The following is a 20,361-nucleotide window of genomic DNA, read 5'->3' on the forward strand; positions in this document are numbered from 1 at the left end:
TTACGGAGTATTGCATCCTCAGCTCTCTGGATTATGTTAGTTTCTGTTAGCTGCATGACTTGGCAGTTCGTCTGGCTACCTGGCCAGCTCAGCCAGTGCTGTCTAACACAACATCAGGCCTTATGCCCAGCTTTGATACAATATGAGTTAATAGTGGAAACTGTGATCTTTACACCAGCCTCTGGGCCTCATGAGAATGAGCAGATGTGGTGAATACAGTCTGCTACTGACAGTTAACATGACTTCATGCTGATGTCCACAGACACAACACAATGCAGTGCATCTGCAGTCCTGCTGGGTTTTTGGTGTCATTGGGCTATGTTGGGCTACATTGGGCGATGTTGGGTGATGTTGGGCTACATTGGGCTATGTTGGGTGATGTTGGGTGATGTTGGGCTACATTGGGCGATGTTGGGTGATGTTGGGCTACATTGGGCTATGTTGGGTGATGTTGGGTGATGTTGGGCTACATTGGGCGATGTTGGGTGATGTTGGGCTACATTGGGCGATGTTGGGTGATGTTGGGCTACATTGGGCGATGTTGGGTGATGTTGGGCTACATTGGGCGATGTTGGGTGATGTTGGGCTACATTGGGCGATGTTGGGTGATGTTGGGCTACATTGGGCGATGTTGGGTGATGTTGGGCTACATTGGGCGATGTTGGGTGATGTTGGGCTACATTGGGCGATGTTGGGTGATGTTGGGCTACATTGGGCTATGTTGGGTGATGTTGGGCTATCCTCGGTCTAGTTGCTTATGGTGGGTTGCATTGGAGAATCGTAGGTCAAATTTGGTTAAGCTGGGCTGTGTTGGGTTACGTTGAGCTATGTTGGTATATGTTATGTTGAACTACATTGGACCATGTTGGACTCTGTTGGGTAATGTTGCATTGGGTAAGGGTTGTTGTAAGTTCTGGCTTCAAACAAGATTAAGATACAAAGTAACTCTTGTTCATACCAAGACACTTTCACAAAAGCAACATTTATTATAGTCATGATAAGTTGTTTTCTGAAGCAATGGACATCCGATATACACAATATTCACATGGTGCGTTTGGTAGCAAATATACTTTTCTTAGACAGCAGCAGCAGGCATGTACAAAAATACACCTTAGATTTCTTAGAACTCATACAATACTATAACCAAGCAGATTCATAAATACATACAACTATACACAAGGAATACAAATCATTGGAGAAAGGTGATACATATATAAAGTCTTAAGAATATATAAAAATCATATATTTAATGAAATATTGGCAGCAATAATAATAAAACACATAATATAATTATGACAATGTAAGTCAACAGATATATTCTATAACATATTTAGGTGCTTTCACCCTCAAACATACATGTATAATGTACACACATGCCAACCCCTCTCTCTCTCTCTCTCTCTCTCTCTCTCTCTCTCTCTCTCTCTCTCTCTCTCTCTCTCTCTCTCTCTCTCTCTCTCTCTCTCTCACACACACACACACAAACACACAAATTTGCACGCACATGAAAACATACAACACCAGGATTCAAAAGGACTATATTTACTGCTCCAAAACCAAAAGTACTGTCATACAATGTCCGGTTACACATAAGACTCTTCGGCAAAGAATATTTGGTCAAAGTCGTCGACGCGAGGGTCGCTGCACCTCCGGCTCTGCCACTCCCTCTTCCCCTGGACGATGGCCAGTGCCACCTCTTGACTCTGACGATTGCACCCGTCTTCCTCCGCCTGGGAGGAAAAGTAGTCCCTAACAGCCCGCGTGGCGGAGGGAGACAGGCAAAAACGCGGCGTGGCGGCAACGTGCTGCGGCTCCACGTCGGACACTCTGAGTCCACTCTCCTGGAGCTGACCTTTGACCCTCCGGGTGCCCCGGGGCCTGTCCAGGGTGTGGCTGGAGGGGGGGGGCAGGTCAGAGGTGGTGCCTGCGGGCTCAGAGGCCCGGCGAGGCAGTGTGAGCGTCTTGCGTGCGCCGCCCTCCAGAACGGGCGTGAGGGAGTGGGACTTGTTCCTCTGGAGGACCAAGTTGGAGCTGCCCTGGCCGTAGAACATACCCAGCGGGGGCTGAATGAGGTCACTTCCTGTCGATGAGGGCCCCTGGGACGTGTCACTTCCCGTGGGAGGCCTGTGAGCGCAGAACTGACCGTGGAGCCTCCGCAGGTCTCGCACGGTCAGCGGCTTCTCAGTGCCCCGGTAGAAGGGCGAGCGGTTGTGTTGCAGCTGCAGCACCGCCTGCTGGTAGGAGGGGGGACTGCAGGGGGGCTTCCCCCTCCCCCCGCCCCCTGGCCCCTCCTCCACCTCCTCCAGTTGCCCATTGCCAGGTTGCCGTAGAGACAGGCGGCGGTCTCCCTTGAGCAGGGTGTTGGGGTGTAGTCCGTGAGTGTGGGAGGACCGGGGGGGCTGGCCGGGCAAGGGCCAGTCTGGGGGCGCTTCCCTGTGGGGGGAGGATCCCTTGGGGGACAGGGGGGGGCCGCGGGGGAGTGGGGGGGGCTCGAAAACTGGCAAAACACCATTAGCCATGTTGTCGGTGGAATACTGTGAGAAGGCAGAGTCTAAAGAGCTGAGGGAGGAGCCTGTGGGGGAGGTTGCCGGGGACGACAAGCTGGAACAGCTGGCGTCCAATCTCAGAGGGGGGGGCGGGGCATGCTTCTGCTTCCTCCGCCCATTGAGTCCTGTAACTCCTCCTTTTACTCCTTCTTCTCCTCCACCTCCTCCTTCCTTCAACTGCAGCCCTCTCAGGCCCTGCTCCAGGAACACCTCCTCCTCCTCCTCCCCTTCCATGGCCCCATCGTAGCTGGCTTTACGAGACACTAGTCCATGCTTCTCTACGTGGACAGACAGCCCACAGGGGGCATGGCTTAGGGCAGGCTCTGAGCTCCGTCTCAGACGCCGCGGGCCTTGTGATTGGCTGCTGGCCTGGCGGGGGCGGGGCTGGCGGACAGCCGGGGTGAACTTCCTGGGTCTGGCCAGCGGGGGGAGCTGTAGGAGGTCGGGGTCAGGGTCAGGGTCGGGGTCACAGTCGCTCAGGGTGATGACGGAGTCTCGGCTGCGACGGCCGGGCGTGGTCTTGTCACGGAGGGGCGGGGCCTGGTAGGGCGACTCGGGGTCCTCATTGAGCTCGTTCTCCAGACTGTCGTAGGACGAGTCGTTCATCTGGAAGGAGGAGGCATCTGTGGTGGGAGAGGGGGGAGGAGGGAAGAGTACAGTCAATATCACAGTGTCCTATCACCTTATTAATTTACATTTACATGTAGTCATTTAGCAGACGCTCTTATCCAGAGCGACTTACAGTAAGTACAGGGACATTCCCCCGAGGCAAGTAGGGTGAAGTGCCTTGCCCAAGGACACAACGTCATTTTGCAGGGTGGGGAATCAAACCGGCAACCTTCTGATTACTTGCCCGATTCCCTAACCGCTCAGCCACCTGACTTACTCTTTTGAGTGTAAAGATATTACTGACTTCTTCATTATATAGTGAGAATATTCCAGATTTAATGTTTCACATTTGTCGTTCAATTTCTTCAGACACTCGCTGCTTTGTCGGGTGTGAAACCTTGAACAAGAACCTTGAATGAGACTGAAGCCCGTGTCCTGTCTGGCTGTGCTGCATGCAGCCTTTCACACAGTCTGTGGAGCCTCTGTGTACCTGGAGACCTTCCTAATCACTGCTGTCACACCAGGTCACCGTGGTGACCCCGGCCAATCTCACACCCACACACTCACACAATCACACAGCTTATACAGAGACGTGCCATGTACAGACTGAGAATACTTAATGCACAGACCAAACACACACATAGGACCTTTGTAACCCTTGTGAAGAATGAACACACCGTTATGTTGTTCTACACGGTTTGGCCTTGAAGCTGAGACGACTTATCTCTCCATTTTTTGTTCTCCCCACCCCCATGCCACTTTTCCATACAAATCCCACTTACAAGAGCTGTATTATTCAAAGGAACGTTTCGTTTGGTACAGACTGTTTTAAAAACGGCATTGGTTTGACTGTCTGAATACAGGTGTGGGCGAGTTGCGTGCTGAACTCACCTGAACCCTGGTCACTGCTGCTGCTCTTCTGGGGGAAGCTTCCGAACAAGGAAGTGACATCATCGCCCAGCACCTGCCTGCAGTTCTGGATGAGGAAGCGGACCAGCTCACAGACCTGGGGGTCAGATGATACAACCTGGTTAACACTCAGTCACAAAGACAACAACCAGTCCTGGGTTAGTGTGTGGCCCAGGACATCTATATTAGGTTGATTTTTATATATTTGTAGCATTAGATATGTGTACATAATGTAACATATGATTATTAGGTCATAACATTTCACTGAGCTGTTGACAGCAGTCTGCAAGGTTTTAGAGATGCCTCATGTGAAAAAGTGCTAAATATTTGATGAGGAACTAAACAACCACTCAGAAAGCAAAGTGGTTTGTGCACAAATGTTGAAGAGAGATGAAACATCCACAAAACAGAAACAGTCAGTGCAGCTGACTTCAAGGCCAGCTAAACAAAGTTGGAGTCGTCTTCTCAGAAGTGTAACCTGTGGTAAGTTTTTCCTAAGTCCTCAGACGTGAGCCGTGTTTGGGAGCGTGATGAATCTGCTGCCTCCTGTGTGCTTCCATGACGCCATGGAAACAGGCAAGAAACAAACAGTGGGCCTCTCTGTTTGTTGACCTCCTGGAGGCAGCGCCTGCCTCGCCCTCTGACTCTGTCTGGTCTGGGGCCTCCATCAGGCCTGGCTGATCAGGTGTCTGTCTGGAGTGTTCAGCTGACTGGAGTGTTCAGGTGTCTAGAGTGTTCAGCTGACTGGAGTGTTCAGGTGTCTGGAGTGTTCAGGTGTCTGGAGTGTTCACGTGTCTGGAGTGTTCAGCTGACTGGAGTGTTCAGCTGTCTGGAGTGTTCAGGTGTCTGGAGTGTTCAGCTGACTGGAGTGTTCAGCTGTCTGGAGTGTTCAGGTGTCTGGAGTGTTCAGCTGACTGGAGTGTTCAGGTGTCTAGAGTGTTCAGCTGACTGGAGTGTTCAGGTGTCTAGAGTGTTCAGGTGTCTGGAGTGTTCACGTGTCTGGAGTGTTCAGCTGACTGGAGTGTTCAGCTGTCTGGAGTGTTCAGGTGTCTGGAGTGTTCAGCTGACTGGAGTGTTCACGTGTCTGGAGTGTTCAGCTGACTGGAGTGTTCACGTGTCTGGAGTGTTCAGCTGACTGGAGTGTTCAGCTGTCTGGAGTGTTCAGGTGTCTGGAGTGTTCAGCTGTCTGGAGTGTTCAGCTGTCTGGAGTGTTCAGTTGACTGGAGTGTTCGGGTGTCTGGAGTGTTCAGCTATCTGGAGTGTTCAGGTGTCTGGAGTGTTCAGCTGACTGGAGTGTTCAGGTGTCTGGAGTGTTCAGCTGACTGGAGTTATCAGGTGAATATGGACCAGTGGTCTTTGAATGTTCAACCACACACTTTGAGGTGATACACTCAAGGGTTTTGGAGAGGAGCCCTTTTGGTTCATAGATAGGCACCCGTAGTAGCAGTGTGTGTGGGTGTATGTGTGTGTGTGTGTGTGTGTGCATGAGAGTGAGAAAGAGAGAGAGGTCTACTGCTTTCTCTGCCAACCCAACCCAGTCGCTACAGTGTTGTTTCCAACACAAATCTCCATATTTACTCCCAACTCCTAACACACTGAGGCTCTGTCCGGCCACAAGCGCCTGAATGAGCCAGTTGTTGGCGCCGCGGCGACGAAAGGAAGTGTCTGAGAGTGCTGCTTCCTGTGTCAAAACGAAGGTTCCATCTTGGAGAGCCAGCAATGATCTGGCTGGGTGTCACTACAACCTGACCAAAAGGATGTGTCCTCTGTGTACGGTTTAGAGGCTTCTAAATGTTGGTGTGCCAGTGTGCATGTGACAATGTGTATCTTTTAGGCTTGTAAATATGTGCATGTGTGTAAAAGAGAGAGGAGGGCTTAGGCCTGGTTTTTGCACACAGGAATTCAGAGGAAATGCTTTGGATTTTTTCCCAGTGAAGCTCAACAGCACCAGGCCAGACCAGAAGCACACACACACTAACACACACCAAATACATACATGTGAAATAGATTATAGGACAGACATAAGTGGACACACCCACACACAGAATGTGTGCGTTTTAACAGTGTGTCAAAAACAGAACATTGTAGACTTATTGATTCATGCTTGGTTTTGAATGGCTGTCCATTTGTGGGCAATGGGGCAGAACTGAGTGTTTGGCCACATTGTCACGTGTCGCGCAGGAGTTAGCACGCTACGTTGCCGTGTCCGTTCACACATCTACACCATGTGTTTTGGCGCTACATCGCCCATGTCGCTGTCAAGAAGTTTTTGGCCATGTAAAAGCTGGAACCAAATGTTCAGCTTTGAAGTGTGTGTGAGTGTGTGTGTGTGTGTGTGTGTGCGCGTGTGTGTGTGTTCGTGCGTGTGTGTGTTTGTGTCTCACCTTCTTGGTGCCCTCCCCCTCCACCTGGGGGCTGGTGGGGGCCGGGGCCCAGAGCATGCTGGGAGCGATGCACACAGACAGGTTGAAGGCGTTCATCTGGTTTTCGTCTGCGTTGTCCTGGATGCAGTGGAGCACAGCCACCAGGTGACGGAGGAGCAGCAGATTCTGACTGGGGAGGAGCTGGACCAACCTGGGGGGGGGGGATTAGGGAGAGAGGATGGGGGGAGGGAGAGAGGATGGGGGAGGAGGGAGAAAGGATGGGGGGAGGACAGAGAGAGAGGATGGTGGAGGAGAGAGAAAGGATGGGGGAGAGAGAGAGAGGATGGGGGAAGGAGAGAGAGAGGATGGGGGGATGAGAGAGAGGATGGTGGAGGAGAGAGAAAGGATGGGGGGGAGAGAGAGAGAATGGGGACAAAAGATAGAGAGGATGGGGAGGAGAGAGAGAGAGGATTGGGGGAGGAGATAAAGTTAAAGTGAACCATGTTACAGCAGGGTGGTGTGTTTACATATCCTTCTGAGGGAATTTTCAGTCTCTGTGTTTCTCTTGTTCTATCTTGTTCCTTCCTGGCCAGAGAACAGGTAATGTATGTTCCTGTCATTAGATCCTCCATCTCTCTGTCTCTTCTGTCTATCTCTCTCTGCCCCTTACCTCCTACATAATGGGAGTTGGCAACTGTACAACTGTGTGTATGTGTGTGTTTGTGTGCATATCTGTGTGTGTTTGTTTGTGTGCGTGTGTTTGCATGTGTGAGTGCCAATGTGTGTGTATGTGTGTGCCTGTGTATATGTGTGTGTGTGTGTGTGTATGTCTGTGTGTGAGTATTTGACAGTGTGTGTGTGTGTGTGTGTGTGTGTGAGTGTAAGTATTTGCCTGTGTGTGCGTGCATGTGTCTCTACCTGTATGTGCGTGTATGTGTGAGTGTTTGCCTGTGTGTGTGTTTGTGTGTGTACCTGTCGATGTCCTCTGTCCTCTCCTCGTCCTCCTCTCTCTCCATGGCTCTGACCCACTCCTCATACAGCTCCACACACAGCAAGCTGCCGGGAATGTTCCTCAGGTAGTCCTAGTAGAACACACACACACAGGACCGGTTTAGCAATCCCCCATCCGGGCTGCACAAGAGCAGACTGTTCTTCAGCAGAGGGGAGGGGCGGAAGGTTCCAGGTTCTACCTTGAAGACGGCAGCGGTGACAAACACAGACTGGTGGGTGAGGGGCGTGTCCTCGTCCCCAGAGTCCAGCCTATCACGGAGCTCCCTGCACGCCTTGACCCCGGCAGAGCGGCGGAAGATGCCCCTGGTGTAGGGGCCCTCCTGGTACAGGACCACTAGCATGGCCTGGACACACACACACAGGCACACAAACGGAGAGTTGAACCATCATTCAAAATATTGTCAGGCAGGGTTACTTTACCTCAGAGTCAAACACAAACACACACGCACTCACCATGACGGGCTTGGGCAGGGTGAGCTCCGGGGTGCAGACGGAGGAGAGGCTCCGTCCGAACAGACGTCCCGGGGTGAGGGGGAAGGTGGGGGAGAGGGGCGGTCCGGCCAACTGGGGGCTGGACCCCCTCCAGAAGGCCCAGTTGATAATGGACCTCTTCCTCTTGAAGGTCTTCTGGCCATCTGCAGGGAGCAGAATTGATTCAGTGTGTGTTAGGAAAGGAGGGGGGGGGGGGGGGGCGATGGGTCTGGAGCAGGAGGGGTTGGGGGGGGGGCGATGGGTCTGGAGCAGGAGGGGTTGGGGGGTGGGGCTGTCTGGGGTGTGTGGGAGCACTCATCTCGAAAAACACGGCGTTCGTGTGTGACTAGGTGGCTCTTGTGCAGTGTAATTTGCCATAAGTGCCATGTCACAGTGTGTGCTGTGTGTGTTGAGCGGTTTCCGAGTGTTTGTTCAGCGTGTGTGTGTGTGTGTGTCGTGTGTGTGTGTTTTCTGATTGATAGCGCTGTGTACCCTATGTCTACATGCGTCCACTGGACACAGTGTTGCAGTCTTTAAGAACGTGGAGGAATGTAACAGAAGTCCTAAACATCTGGGGTGTAGCCTCCATAACTGCCTGGGGCTAGCATAGCTTTCCACTCTGTAAGAGCCTGGGGCTAGCGCTGAATACCAGCAGAGCTACGGAGCCACCTGGGTCTATAACCAGCCCACACCAAGAGGAACACATGTGGGGCCACACTGACATTACATCACCACACAGTTTGGGCAGGGGAATGTTCTGAAGAGGGAGGGAGAGAGGGAGGGAAAGAGGAGGAGCCTCAGGCCTTGAAGGGACGGGGCCACCATACACACACGCACACACACACCCTAGTCAAGCTTTTTAGCATACACACACACAAGTGAAGCTTCATCAATGTACACACACCAGTGAAGCATGTTAGCATATCCACACTAGTGAAGCTTCATTATCATATCCACACTGGTGAAGCGTCATTATCATATCCACACTGGTGAAGCTTCATTATCATATCCACACTAGTGAAGCTTCATTATCATATCCACACTGGTGAAGCTTCATTATCATATCCACACTAGTAAAGCTTCATTATCATATCCACACTGGTGAAGCTTCATTATCATATCCACACTGGTGAAGCAGGGTGGAGGGGCTTGGCATTGATGTAAACATCGAGGGTTATGTAAGAGGTTCATATGGAAACTGAGTGGTCGGGGGAGGCCGGAGGAGGCCGGGGGTGGATGGGAGAGGCTGAGGGAGGATGGGAGAGGCCAGGGGGAGGATGGGAGAGGCCAGGGGGAGGATGGGAGAGGCCAGGGGGAGGATGGGGGACTGACCCTGGAAACCTCCTCCACTCGCCAGCCCTCTCCCACAAATCGGTTCCTTCTTTTTCCCTCTCCTCCGTTTGCCCTTTCCTACCCGCTTCTTTCTTTCCCCTGTTTGTCTTCTCTCGGTTCCACTTTCCTTTCCACAGACTCTCTCTCCCTTCGCTCCATCTGTCCCAGCAACACATTTCCTGTCAACAGTATCTTCTGTCCTCTCTCATTCCACTCTCTCCCTCCTTCAACCTCTCTAGTCACTGTATATCGATCCCTCCTTTCTGCTTTGATGGCATTGGGGATTTCTGTTGGATGGTGTTGGTAGAGAGGCGGGGGGGGGTTACCTGTAAAAGCAGCCTGGCCCTGGGTCACTCCGCTTGGCCTCAAGATGAACTGGCACTGGGTGTCTGGAGGGAGGCACTGGTCCAGCAGCAGCGCCCCCTGGATCTCTGGAGGAGTACCTGCGTCCTTCCTACCTCCGTCCCTGATGTGACTCATCTTGATGCTAAAAGGGAACTCGTGGCCTGAAGAGGGGGAGGGGGGGGAGGGCAAGCAGGTTAAAGGTGTGCCTGAGGTGTCAGGAAAGGTCAGCTGACAGGAACAGGAAGTATACTGTGTATCTACGCGTTAGGCTCACCAATGAGAGGGTAGGGGGGGTCGTCCTTACTGGAGCTCACCCATAACTGGTGGTCTTTCACACAGCCCTGGAGAGAGGGAGAGGGGGGAGGGATGAGGGGAGGAAAGACGGCGGGAGGGTGGAGGAGAGAGAGACAGTGTTAATAAAACAATAGCACCAAGTTATCACGCAAACACCCGTAAGCACACACACCATTTATTTCTTACACGGTTCAAGTTCACTTTCCACCACAACACACATGCATACAATATAGACATATTAACACTCACCGAAATACCAAAGAGTTGCAAGGCCATACTGATCACCCCAGCTGCGGTGTCTGAATTACTCACTGCTAAAGTCTTGGCCTGGAACACAACAATGAGGAGCATTACAATAAAGAAAAACACACACACACACTAACACACACAGCATTAGACACTGACGGCATGAGACACGCACACACAGACACACGCACACACACACACTTACATAAGCACAGTTCCCAACGTCCTTTGCAAATATCTTGATGGGGACGGTCTTGGGGTCGTCCCTTTCTTTCTCCTGGTTTATGCGGCTGAATGAAAGGGGGAGGAAGGAAGCCGGTTCACATCACATAGGTGGAAACTCTTTCTTTCACACACTCAAGCCTAAACACATCCCTCAGCTGTGTCCTGGAGATGAGTGGAGCAGAGCCAGGTACAACACACACACTGTTCGAGGGAGCTGGGGTAACACACACACTGTTCGAGGGAGCTGGGGTAACACACACACTGTTCGAGGGAGCTGGGGTAACACACACACTGTTCGAGGGAGCTGGGGTAACACACACACTGTTCGAGGGAGCTGGGGTAACACACACACTGGTAGAGTTAGCTGGGACAACATGGCCGCCAGGTGTGGTTTCCTACCTGCTAATGAGAGACAGCCAGTTGTCCTTGTGTTCCACAGAGCTGCGGAGACAGAGCATAATCAGAGGAACTCAGGGGTGATAACCATCTCTCTTCTCATCTTGTCTTACATAAGAGTCCAGCAGGCTCTTCCACTGGTGGACTGCTACATTCCTGGTGTTGGGACAGCACTGGGTGTGTGTGTACTGACTACACTGTGTGTGTGTATGTCTGTTAGACCTATACTGTATGTGGGTCTGTGTCAGGCATAAACTGTGTGTGTTTCAGGACTAATACTGTGAGTGAGAGTTTTAACTGGCCACAGCGAGCTGTGGTTGAGCTCAGGGGTTTTAGGCAGGAATATGTCTCTCTCTGCGGTGTGGAGGCTGCTGGACTGAAGACCATGCTGGGTGAATCTAGTTCCATAGAGTACAGTAGCAGCTGCTCTGAACACTCTGTACTCGGGGCTCTGGCAAACAGAGCTGTGAGAGGTGGGTGGGTTGAAGAGAGACCAGCAGGAGAGTAACAATGCCTTCCAAGTTAAACTCACTGTGTGTGTGTGTGTGTGTGCAAATATATAATATACTGTATATGTGTGTGTGTGTATATGTGTGTGTGTGTTTGCAAATATATAATATACTGTATATGTGTGTGTGTGTATATGTGTGTGTGTGTGTGTGTGTGTTTGCAAATATATAATATACTGTATATGTGTGTGTGTATATGTGTGTGTGTGTGTGTGTTGGCATACCTGAATGTAGCCACACAGTTGAAGGTGGGCCACCCCATGACAAAGCTCCTCTCTGGGCTGGTCCTGCCCTCACACACCTCGTCCAAACAGCCGGCTGTCCACATCTCACACACACGCACCTGCACCTTCAGCTTGAAGTGTGTGGACGACCTGCACAGACACCACGGTGGTGGGAGTGTGTTAGCCTGCGCAAATGTCACAGTATTCACACACAGACAAACACGCACACACACACACACGCAGGTCATCCACAAACACAGTCACGTACACAGACGTGCACACACAAACAAGTACAAACACACGCGCACACACACATACATGAACACACATGCTGGAGGGGAGAGAGAGACGGAGGGAAGAAGGGAAGAAGGAAGGAGAAAAGGGGGAGGAGTAAGGACAGAGGGTAAGAGGACAGAGGACAGAGGAGAAAGGGGAGAGGGTAGAGGACAGAGGACAGAGGAGAGAGGGAATGAGGGGAGAGGGGAGAGGGGAGAGGGGAGAGGGGAGAGGAGAGAGGGGAGAGGAGAGAGGAGAGAGGGGAGAGGAGAGAGGAGAGAGGAGAGAGGAGAGAGGAGAGAGGAGAGAGGAGAGAGGAGAGAGGGAGAGGGAGAGGGGGAGAGGGTAGAGGAGAGAGGGGAGAAGGGAGAGGAGAGAGAGGGGAGAGGAGAGAGGGGGAGAGGAGAGGAGGGGAGAAGGGAGAGGGGTGGAGCTGTAATAAGTCCCCTGGAGACTGGTGGAGGAAGAGATGGAATGTAGCCTTTCCAACTCACACTCTTTCTCTTTCAGCTGGTCTCACTTCATTCCCTTCTCTTTTCTGCCTCAGCGCTGAGTTCTGCCCCTGTGCTATCAATGTCACGTCAGTCTCCAGGTTCTCATCAATCTCTCTCTCTCTCTCCCTCTCTCCCTCTCTGTCTCTCTCCATACTGCAAAGAGAGATATCTCTCCGCACTCTCCCTCTCATACAAACTCACGCACACACTAAAACACACAAACACACAAACATACAAATTCCATTCATGCTTTCATTCATGCAACTCCACAATCCCTCACACACACACACAACACACTCACTTGGCCTTGGCGATGAGCAGTGTGTCGGTGAAGAGGAGCAGATCTCTCTCCTGGTCTGCAGGCCTGTCTTCAGCTGCACGTGGGCGTGGCCTAGGAAGGCCCTGGACGGACCAGGAAGGACTGCACCAGAGGACACGCCTCCGGGCTGACCAGGGGCACGAAGTTCTCCCTGCATAAACACACACGCATGCAGATACACACACACCACACGACATGCAGATACACACAAACACACATGCAGATACACACACAGACACAGACACACATTAGGGACGTATTGACATTTCTTCAAACATACAAGAAAGAAATATGCATTGTTCAGGAGTCATAAATGCACCCTTAGAATAACTGCATTGTGTGTGTGTATGCGTGTGTGTGTGTGTGAACTGAATAGTTGTTAGTATTATGCACATTGTGTGAGAAAGGATTGACAGTACAATGGATTCAACTTCCGCAGAGTAGAACACCACACACAAACACACCAAGTTCTGGTGTAATCCTGCATGTTCCTGTATCAGCAAGCCGTGGCAAACTGAACCTGAGCTACACAGTGTGTGTGTGTGTGTGTGTGTGTGTGTGTGTGTGTGTGTGTGTGTGTGTGTGTGTGTGTGTGTGTGTGTGTATGGGTGTGTAAGTGTCCCTGTGTCTGTCTGTGTGTGTCTGTGTATGCATGTTTCTCATGAAACAGAGGAAGTAGTTTCAGTGGTTCCGTCCTGTTTACAGACCGCGAGAACCATGCTCAGATCACGCTGCAGATAAAATCTTTGCCCCTGACCCATCACACACACACACACAGGCCCAATACACCCGCTCTGAGATGTGCCCTGTGAAGAACAGCCCATGTGCTTGTGTAATTAATTAGTTATGTAATACTGAAGTCATTCAGAGATCAGAGGTTTGGTCTTAATGGCCTTCTCAGCTCGCTGCATCCACTCAAAGAGCCGAGGGGAGCCGGGAAAAACTATTTACCCGTCTGAGTCCTGGTGGACAGCCAGAGGAAGCGGGGTGGGCGTAGTCGAGACAGAGAGAGAGAGAGACAGACAGAGAGACACAGAGACACAGAGAGACAGAAGGGAGAGAGAGAGAGACAGAGAAAGAGAGAGACAGACAGAGAGACACAGAGACACAGAGAGACAGAAGGGGAGAAAGAGAGAGACAGAAAAGAGAGAGACAGACAGAGAGACACAGAGAGACACATACAGACACAGAGAGACAGAGAAAGAGACACAGAGAAAGAGGGGGGAGAGACAGACAGAGAGAGAGAGAGAGAGAGAGAGAGAGAGAGAGAGAGAGAGAGAGAGAGAGAGAGTGAGAGAGAGAGAGAGAGAGAGAGAGAGAGAGAGAGAGAGAGAGAGAGAGAGAGAGAGAGAGACAGAGAGAGAGAGAGAGAGAGAGAGAGAGAGAGAGAGAGAGAGAGAGAGAGAGAGAGGCATAGAGAGAGACACAGTGAGAGAGACAGTGAGATACAGAGAAAGACAGAACAGACAAAGAGAGGCAGAGAGACACAGAGAGAGACAGAGAGAGAGACAAGAGGGGCAAAGAGAAACTCTAACCTTCAGCCTCACCCGAGGGCCAACCTTAGATCCCTCGTGTGTCGTGGGTCTCCCCATGCTCATCACCTCAGCTGGTTCATACACACATGCCCAGGGAGAGAGGACCCCACACACAGCCAAACGCTCACCAATGTCTCTCTGCCTTCCTGCAGACAACCTCCTCCCTATTCAACTCCCATCCCGCCCTCTGAATGCTTGATTGACAGCTGAACCATCCATCCCAGAGGCTGATGGATGGCTGGCCGGCCAGTCCATTGTGTGTCATGTGATGTTGATAAATGGAGTGTGGAGGCCGGACCTGCGTATACACGGCAATCTTTGTTGCGGGGTCGTTGTGTGATGGGAGATGTTGACTTTAGGAGCACAAAGGGGTCTGTTGATATCCTGAGCCAGCTCCACAACGCATGCTAATGTTCCAAGCGGGGAATATTGATGAGACAGCGGAGACCATATCTGTCTGGTCAGCCAATAGGATCGTTCAGCTGGTGTTACCACCTTCCTCAACAGGCGCCACAATGGGATTTGTGTGTCTAAGTGAGTTGTGACAGGTTGAGATGACAGATTGACAGGATGAGGTGTGTGTGTGTGACAGTGTGAGGTGTGTGACAGGGTGAGGTGTGTGACAGGGTGAGGTGTGTGTGTGACAGGGTGAGGTGTGTGTGTGACAGGGTGAGGTGTGTGACAGGGTGAGGTGTGTGACAGGGTGAGGTGTGTGTGTGACAGGGTGAGGTGTGTGTGTGTGTGACAGGGTGAGGTGTGTGTGTGACAGGGTGAGGTGTGTGTGTGACAGGGTGAGGTGTGTGACAGGGTGAGGTGTGTGTGTGTGTGTGTGACAGGGTGAGGTGTGTGTGTGACAGGGTGAGGTGTGTGATGTGGATGCTGTGTTAAGATGAGGGTTCAGCTGTTCCAGTGGATGGATGAGAACATCTGGAAGGAGACACCCCCAGAAGAGCTACAGCTGTCCTTCTGACACCACACACACACTCACATATACAAACACACTGACACACACTCACATATACACACACTCAAACACACACACATACACACTCACATACACACATGTATGGGTATTCCTGAAACTCTGTCCCCTCCATATTATCCCTTAACTCAGTGAGGTCATACACTGTCAAACCCCCAGGTTGACATGACACATCTTATATGTGTGGGTCCTTATTCTGGTTAAGATGTGTGTGTGTGTGTGTGTGTGTGTCTCACTTTGTAATTTACGAGCTGAACACCTACTTATATGTTTTCATTCAAGATCAATTTGTCTGCACACGTCTACCCTGAACTCAAGCTCCTGACTCCTCTGAGGTATACAAAAGGTTCAATGTTTTATGAGGACATTCACGGAGAGAAACAAATAACTGGTGGTTTAACAAGGCCTCAAGGGGAAGAGTGATATCTCATGAATCTGGAAGGCCTTATGCAACACCTGAACTTTGACAGGACAGTAAAACAAACGGTGTTTTCAAAGGAGATGATCCAAGCTCTCAGCCCTGTTCTTGTGATCCTAGCAGCGAGTTGCATGTGCGCGTGTGTGTTGCTTCCCGCCTGTCTGGGTCGGGGGTCGGGGGGGGCTCACCAGAAGACAGACCCTCTCCTCATTCCTGACAAACACTGTCCAGACCAGACTCACTTTGAGAAGAGTGGCGATTGACAGCCCTGTTTGTGCGTGTGTGTTTGTGTGTGTGTGTGTGTGTGTGTGTGCGTGTGTGTGTGTGTGTGTGCGTGTGTGTGTGTGTGTGTGTGTGTGTGCGTGCGTGCGTGTGTGTCCACCGCTGGCAGCTCTCCACCAGTGCACCATGGTAACAGAACATGAAGATGTCTGTACACTTCAGCTCTCTCACTCTCCCTTTCCTTCCTCTTCTCTTGCCCTCATGTCATCTACAGTTTCATGGTCTGTCAAAGGGCCCTCTCACACATACAACGTACATGGAGCACGGTAGACACATAGTAGTACGTGAAATCGTGTGATAGGACATCCATAACTCACAAAATAACATGTCCAGGCGCATTCTCCATATCAGGAAATGACTTGAGGATGACACACAGGATACACACTGCCACCAGCCACATAGAACCAGGTCACATGCATGACTAAAAGGCAGGTTTTAATACAGTGCAACTTCCAAGTATCAATTTCACTACAGGGAATTTTACGGTCAGGGTGTGACAAAAGAACGTCCTGTTTTAGACTGTGACCCTGGGGCAGGGGTTAGGGGGAATTAGGTTACTTCTCTATGAGATGTGTTTGTGTGTGTGTATGTGTGTGTGTGTGTGTGTGTGTGTGTGTACGTGTGTGCGTGCTTGCAAGGTGTGATGCATGTGGCTGAGTAAAAGAAGTCTGTAAAAATAGTCTGATGGGAGATGTCACTTGTGGCAGGAAAAGCAAACGATAGCAGCATCAGTCTGTCTTCCAGGAACAGGAAAAGTAAACGACCGGAGGATCTTAGCTCAATACCTCCAGTAGAGAGAGTGTGCGAGAGAGAGAGAGAGAGAGAGAGAGAGAGAGAGAGAGAGAGAGAGAGAGAGAGAGAGAGAGAGAGAGAGAGAGAGAGAGAGAGAGAGAAGGATCTCTTTATATCATATCTCACCTAATCCTTTATCACCTTTACTGAGTGTGAATCACCAGCCCTGCTCCTAGCCCTCTGCCCCTGCTGACCTGGGGTCAAAGGTGAGGGCAGCTGAAAGGATTCTGCCTGAGGTCTTCCCTCACAACTAACACTCTCACTCAGAGGTCAGCAGCCAATCCAAATGTCTGCACACTCACACACTCTCCTTTCAAAGAGGAACAAGCCCATAGACTAAACACACACAGCTCTCTCAGTGGTGCAGTTTAACAGCCGCTCCTTGACTGAACACACAGCATCTTAAACATGTCAGGCATCTGCTTAACCTGCCTGTCGGTCTACCTGCCTACCTGCCTGCCTGCCTGCCTGCCTGTCTGTCTGTCTGTCTGTCTGTCTGTCTGTCTGTCTGTCTGCCTGTCTGCCTGTCTGCCTGTCTGTCTGCCTGTCTGTCTGTCTGTCTGTCTGTCTGTCTGCCTGTCTGCCTGTCTGCTTGCCTGCCTGTCTACCTGCCTGTCTGCCTGCCTGCCTGTCTGTCTGCGATTCTTGAGGATGCTGAATGTCTTTTACAGGAGGCTGTCTCAACGTGACTCAAACAGCTTCCTTCCGGTTTATCATTCAATCCTTCAAATTCTAATCTCCAATCGAGCCTGGACATGCCAACAAGCCTTGAAGAATTAAATGGAGGTGAAATACAAATGAACAGAGTGGAATAGAACCTAACAGAATTGAGTTAAAGACCCTGAAAAGGCTTCCGGACAATGGGACCGCACATTCTTCACTCCACCGTAGTCTGTGACTTAAACAGCAGTAAACCTTGTTGAATGATGGCCTGTGATTGGCCGGCACGTACCTGGATGTGCTTCTGGATTTGGTAAGTGCTTTGCTGATGACCAATGAAGGAGCAGACTGCCTGCGCTGGGCCAAGGTCTTCATCTTCTGTAGGGGCAGAGAGGTCATGTGTCAGACAGAGAGAGTGCTCAGTCAGGTCCAGGAGAGAGGATGGTACAGTAATACACAGGCTCTGAGGAGGATTAGCTCATGTTTAAAAGAGGGATACAGGATGAATGAGACCGATTTAGACACTGTAAGTGTGTGTGTGTGTGTGTGTGTTTGTGTGTGTGTGTGTGTGTGTGTGTTTGAGGGAGAGGGGGCAGAGAGAACAAGAAAGAGAAAACAAGAAAACTAGTCAAATAGAAAGAGAAAAGATCCTGGAGTCAAATGTAAGTGAGAGAGAAAGATAAAGCATGAATGAGTCCAACATAAAGTGAGGGAAAGAATGGGAGGGAGAGAGACATAAAGAGAGATAGGACTGAGGTGGAGAGAGAATGGTATGTAGTTAAGTTGCTCAATGTTTGTCATCTCTACATGCTCCGAGAAAAATCATAATCTTGCAATGTCAGGAATTTCAACAGGGCTGCCACAGGTATTTCATTTAACCGTAATCTATTTAGTCACCTAGGGCATGTGGGTTGTAAAACTGTCTCTGCTCAGGGTAAAATACTGTATGTCACCCCTTAACTGGGAGACATCCATTACAGAAACATGACATCCTCAAATCTAATAACAGCAGCTTCATAACCTTGTCTGAAAGAGCCTTTTCAGAGGGAACATCCCATCCTTCTATAGTCCTATATGGGGAACTGAATTACAGAGAATAACGTTTAACTGTGGAATGCATACTGTACACTGCGTTCAGTGTAACTTGAACTGCAGCTATGACGTTGGTTTGTGCAGAGCGGCGTCTTGAAATCTATCTACAAAAACATCTACGTCCAAATCTACATTTGCAGTCAGAAGGATGTGTGGTGTAACCAATAACTTTAGATCTTTATTTGAAAGTCCCCCGAGAACGGTTTAGAATCGTTGTCCAAAGATGCAGCTGAGCTATCTGTGACATTCACATACATATTTATCTTTATCTGGTAGCTAATCTGGTAGAAAATAGCTCAGATGAATTCTATCTTTCAGCAATGTTTTTATCCAGGAAAAATACTGTTGCGCAACATTCGTTTTCCAATGACCTCATCCATTTAGGTAGTTACACATTCTAAACACAAGTGCAAAGGGGGCGCTGTTCCCTCTTATTTCTGTAAATTGATCTAGACATTACGGGCTTCCCTTCCCCAGATGATCAGTGAATGCAGTCGCGTGTTCATGACTGACATTTCCCCTTTACCAACACGGTTGAAAATGAGGAATTAAAGGTAATAAATTGACAGGCAGCCGTAGATATAGGCAATCTTTCTGGCCATACCTTTTGAACTGATAAAAATCACAAAGAAGCATCACACGTCTTTTTAAAATTAGATTTATGATGCAGGTCTAGCTTAGTTATTTCTGCAGACTAGAGCGATGTGGATCATGAAGAAGGCTGACAACTCATTGAGCCACTTCGGGCACAACATGACGCGTCTGGCTATTTCAAGTGCTGTCTGTTTCCAGGTTGACTTGTGGACCAAGCAGCGACTGAAATATCACATTTTGAAAAGGAAGTTTGGCATGACATTGTTCAAATGAACTGTGTTGCATTTTATATTAACATGAATCACAGTTATGATAAACTTGCCAAGGGCGCTCCACATCACAACTGTCCTTTTGATCAAACTTAACGCGCACGCAAACATTTCTTCTTCATAATGGGTGAATTAATTATTAACGTGTAGAATTATTGCTTTAACTTGTAAACAAAACTATTAATTGGATATCAATGTTTAGGGGTGTTCACATTAAACTTAGACATAGTCATAAATTGTTCTAAACAGACTATAGTCATGGTGGTTATAAGGTTATTTCTCAGCTTGTAGAAACATCTTAGTATTCTAGGTGGTGAAGGTCTTCCATAGACCCAGAGTACACCAGGAGAGGAGCCTTAACCCAGGCACAAACTGGCTGCTCCTGGCAGCTCCAGAGCTGAGATTTTTCGAGCACAATTTCTTTGAAGCTTGGTCATCAAGCATGACCCATAGTTTATATGGGCCCACACCCTGTCAGTGCAGAGCAGTAGGGGAACTTTATAGCTAACAGAAATACATCAAGGTCCACAGAGACAGACAAAGGAGTAACGCGCTGCGCACGAGCCGGGATGGCACGCGCGCCTGAACGCAACCCATCACCTCAAACTGTCCAGACAGACGTCATATAAACTATAGATACCTTTTTGCTTTCGGGGACTGCGCACACCTTGCTCTCCCCTGTCAAAGACCCGGACCGGTTCGGTCCCAAAGTTGCCAGTTGTGGGGACATGTTTTCCATGAAGGCTTGTATATCCGCGCGTAGATCGCTCAGAGCGCACGTATTCCCATCGTATCCTATGTTATCCTGCGACTGGGCCAAATGAATGAGTCGAAAAAAACATTTTGAAATCCATTATTAGAAAAATAAAGTCAGGAGACAGGTTGACAACTAAACGAGACGTGTTCACTGGACTATACGTGGAACGAGCTGAAGTCATAGAAGTCAGGTTGCGGGGCATCCTCTCTCGCTTCTCCCTACACTCGGTCTGAGGACTTGTCACTGTTTCGACTGCTTCGACCATGTGTGTGTTTCGCTGTATGGACGAGGTCCTAGCGCCGCCGCTTTTGCGAAAACGTTCTTTATCAATTATCACTAACTAACTGTTCTTAGACCGACATAGAAAACATTTAGCAGACCAGGTTGAGGAATGTGTGTTGCATGCCTGCA

At 50.0% G+C, this 20,361-nt stretch overlaps 1 protein-coding gene across 1 annotated transcript; it reads right to left on the reverse strand.

Moving 5' to 3' along the window:
- Positions 1–1,225: 1,225 nt before the first annotated feature.
- arhgap20 (Rho GTPase activating protein 20) lies at positions 1,226–20,133 on the reverse strand. The gene is given in 17 exon segments (XM_067257210.1): positions 1,226–3,169; positions 4,047–4,161; positions 6,449–6,638; positions 7,400–7,509; positions 7,618–7,782; positions 7,892–8,073; positions 9,568–9,747; positions 9,861–9,927; positions 10,130–10,207; positions 10,332–10,416; positions 10,751–10,792; positions 11,481–11,630; positions 12,552–12,606; positions 12,609–12,662; positions 12,665–12,720; positions 17,531–17,616; positions 19,834–20,133. Coding segments are annotated over 17 exon segments (3,300 nt in total). The 5' UTR covers positions 19,933–20,133; the 3' UTR covers positions 1,226–1,583.
- Positions 20,134–20,361: the final 228 nt, after the last annotated feature.

Source organism: Osmerus mordax, chromosome 2 (assembly GCF_038355195.1).
Source record: "Osmerus mordax isolate fOsmMor3 chromosome 2, fOsmMor3.pri, whole genome shotgun sequence".
NCBI classification, from domain to species: domain Eukaryota; kingdom Metazoa; phylum Chordata; class Actinopteri; order Osmeriformes; family Osmeridae; genus Osmerus; species Osmerus mordax.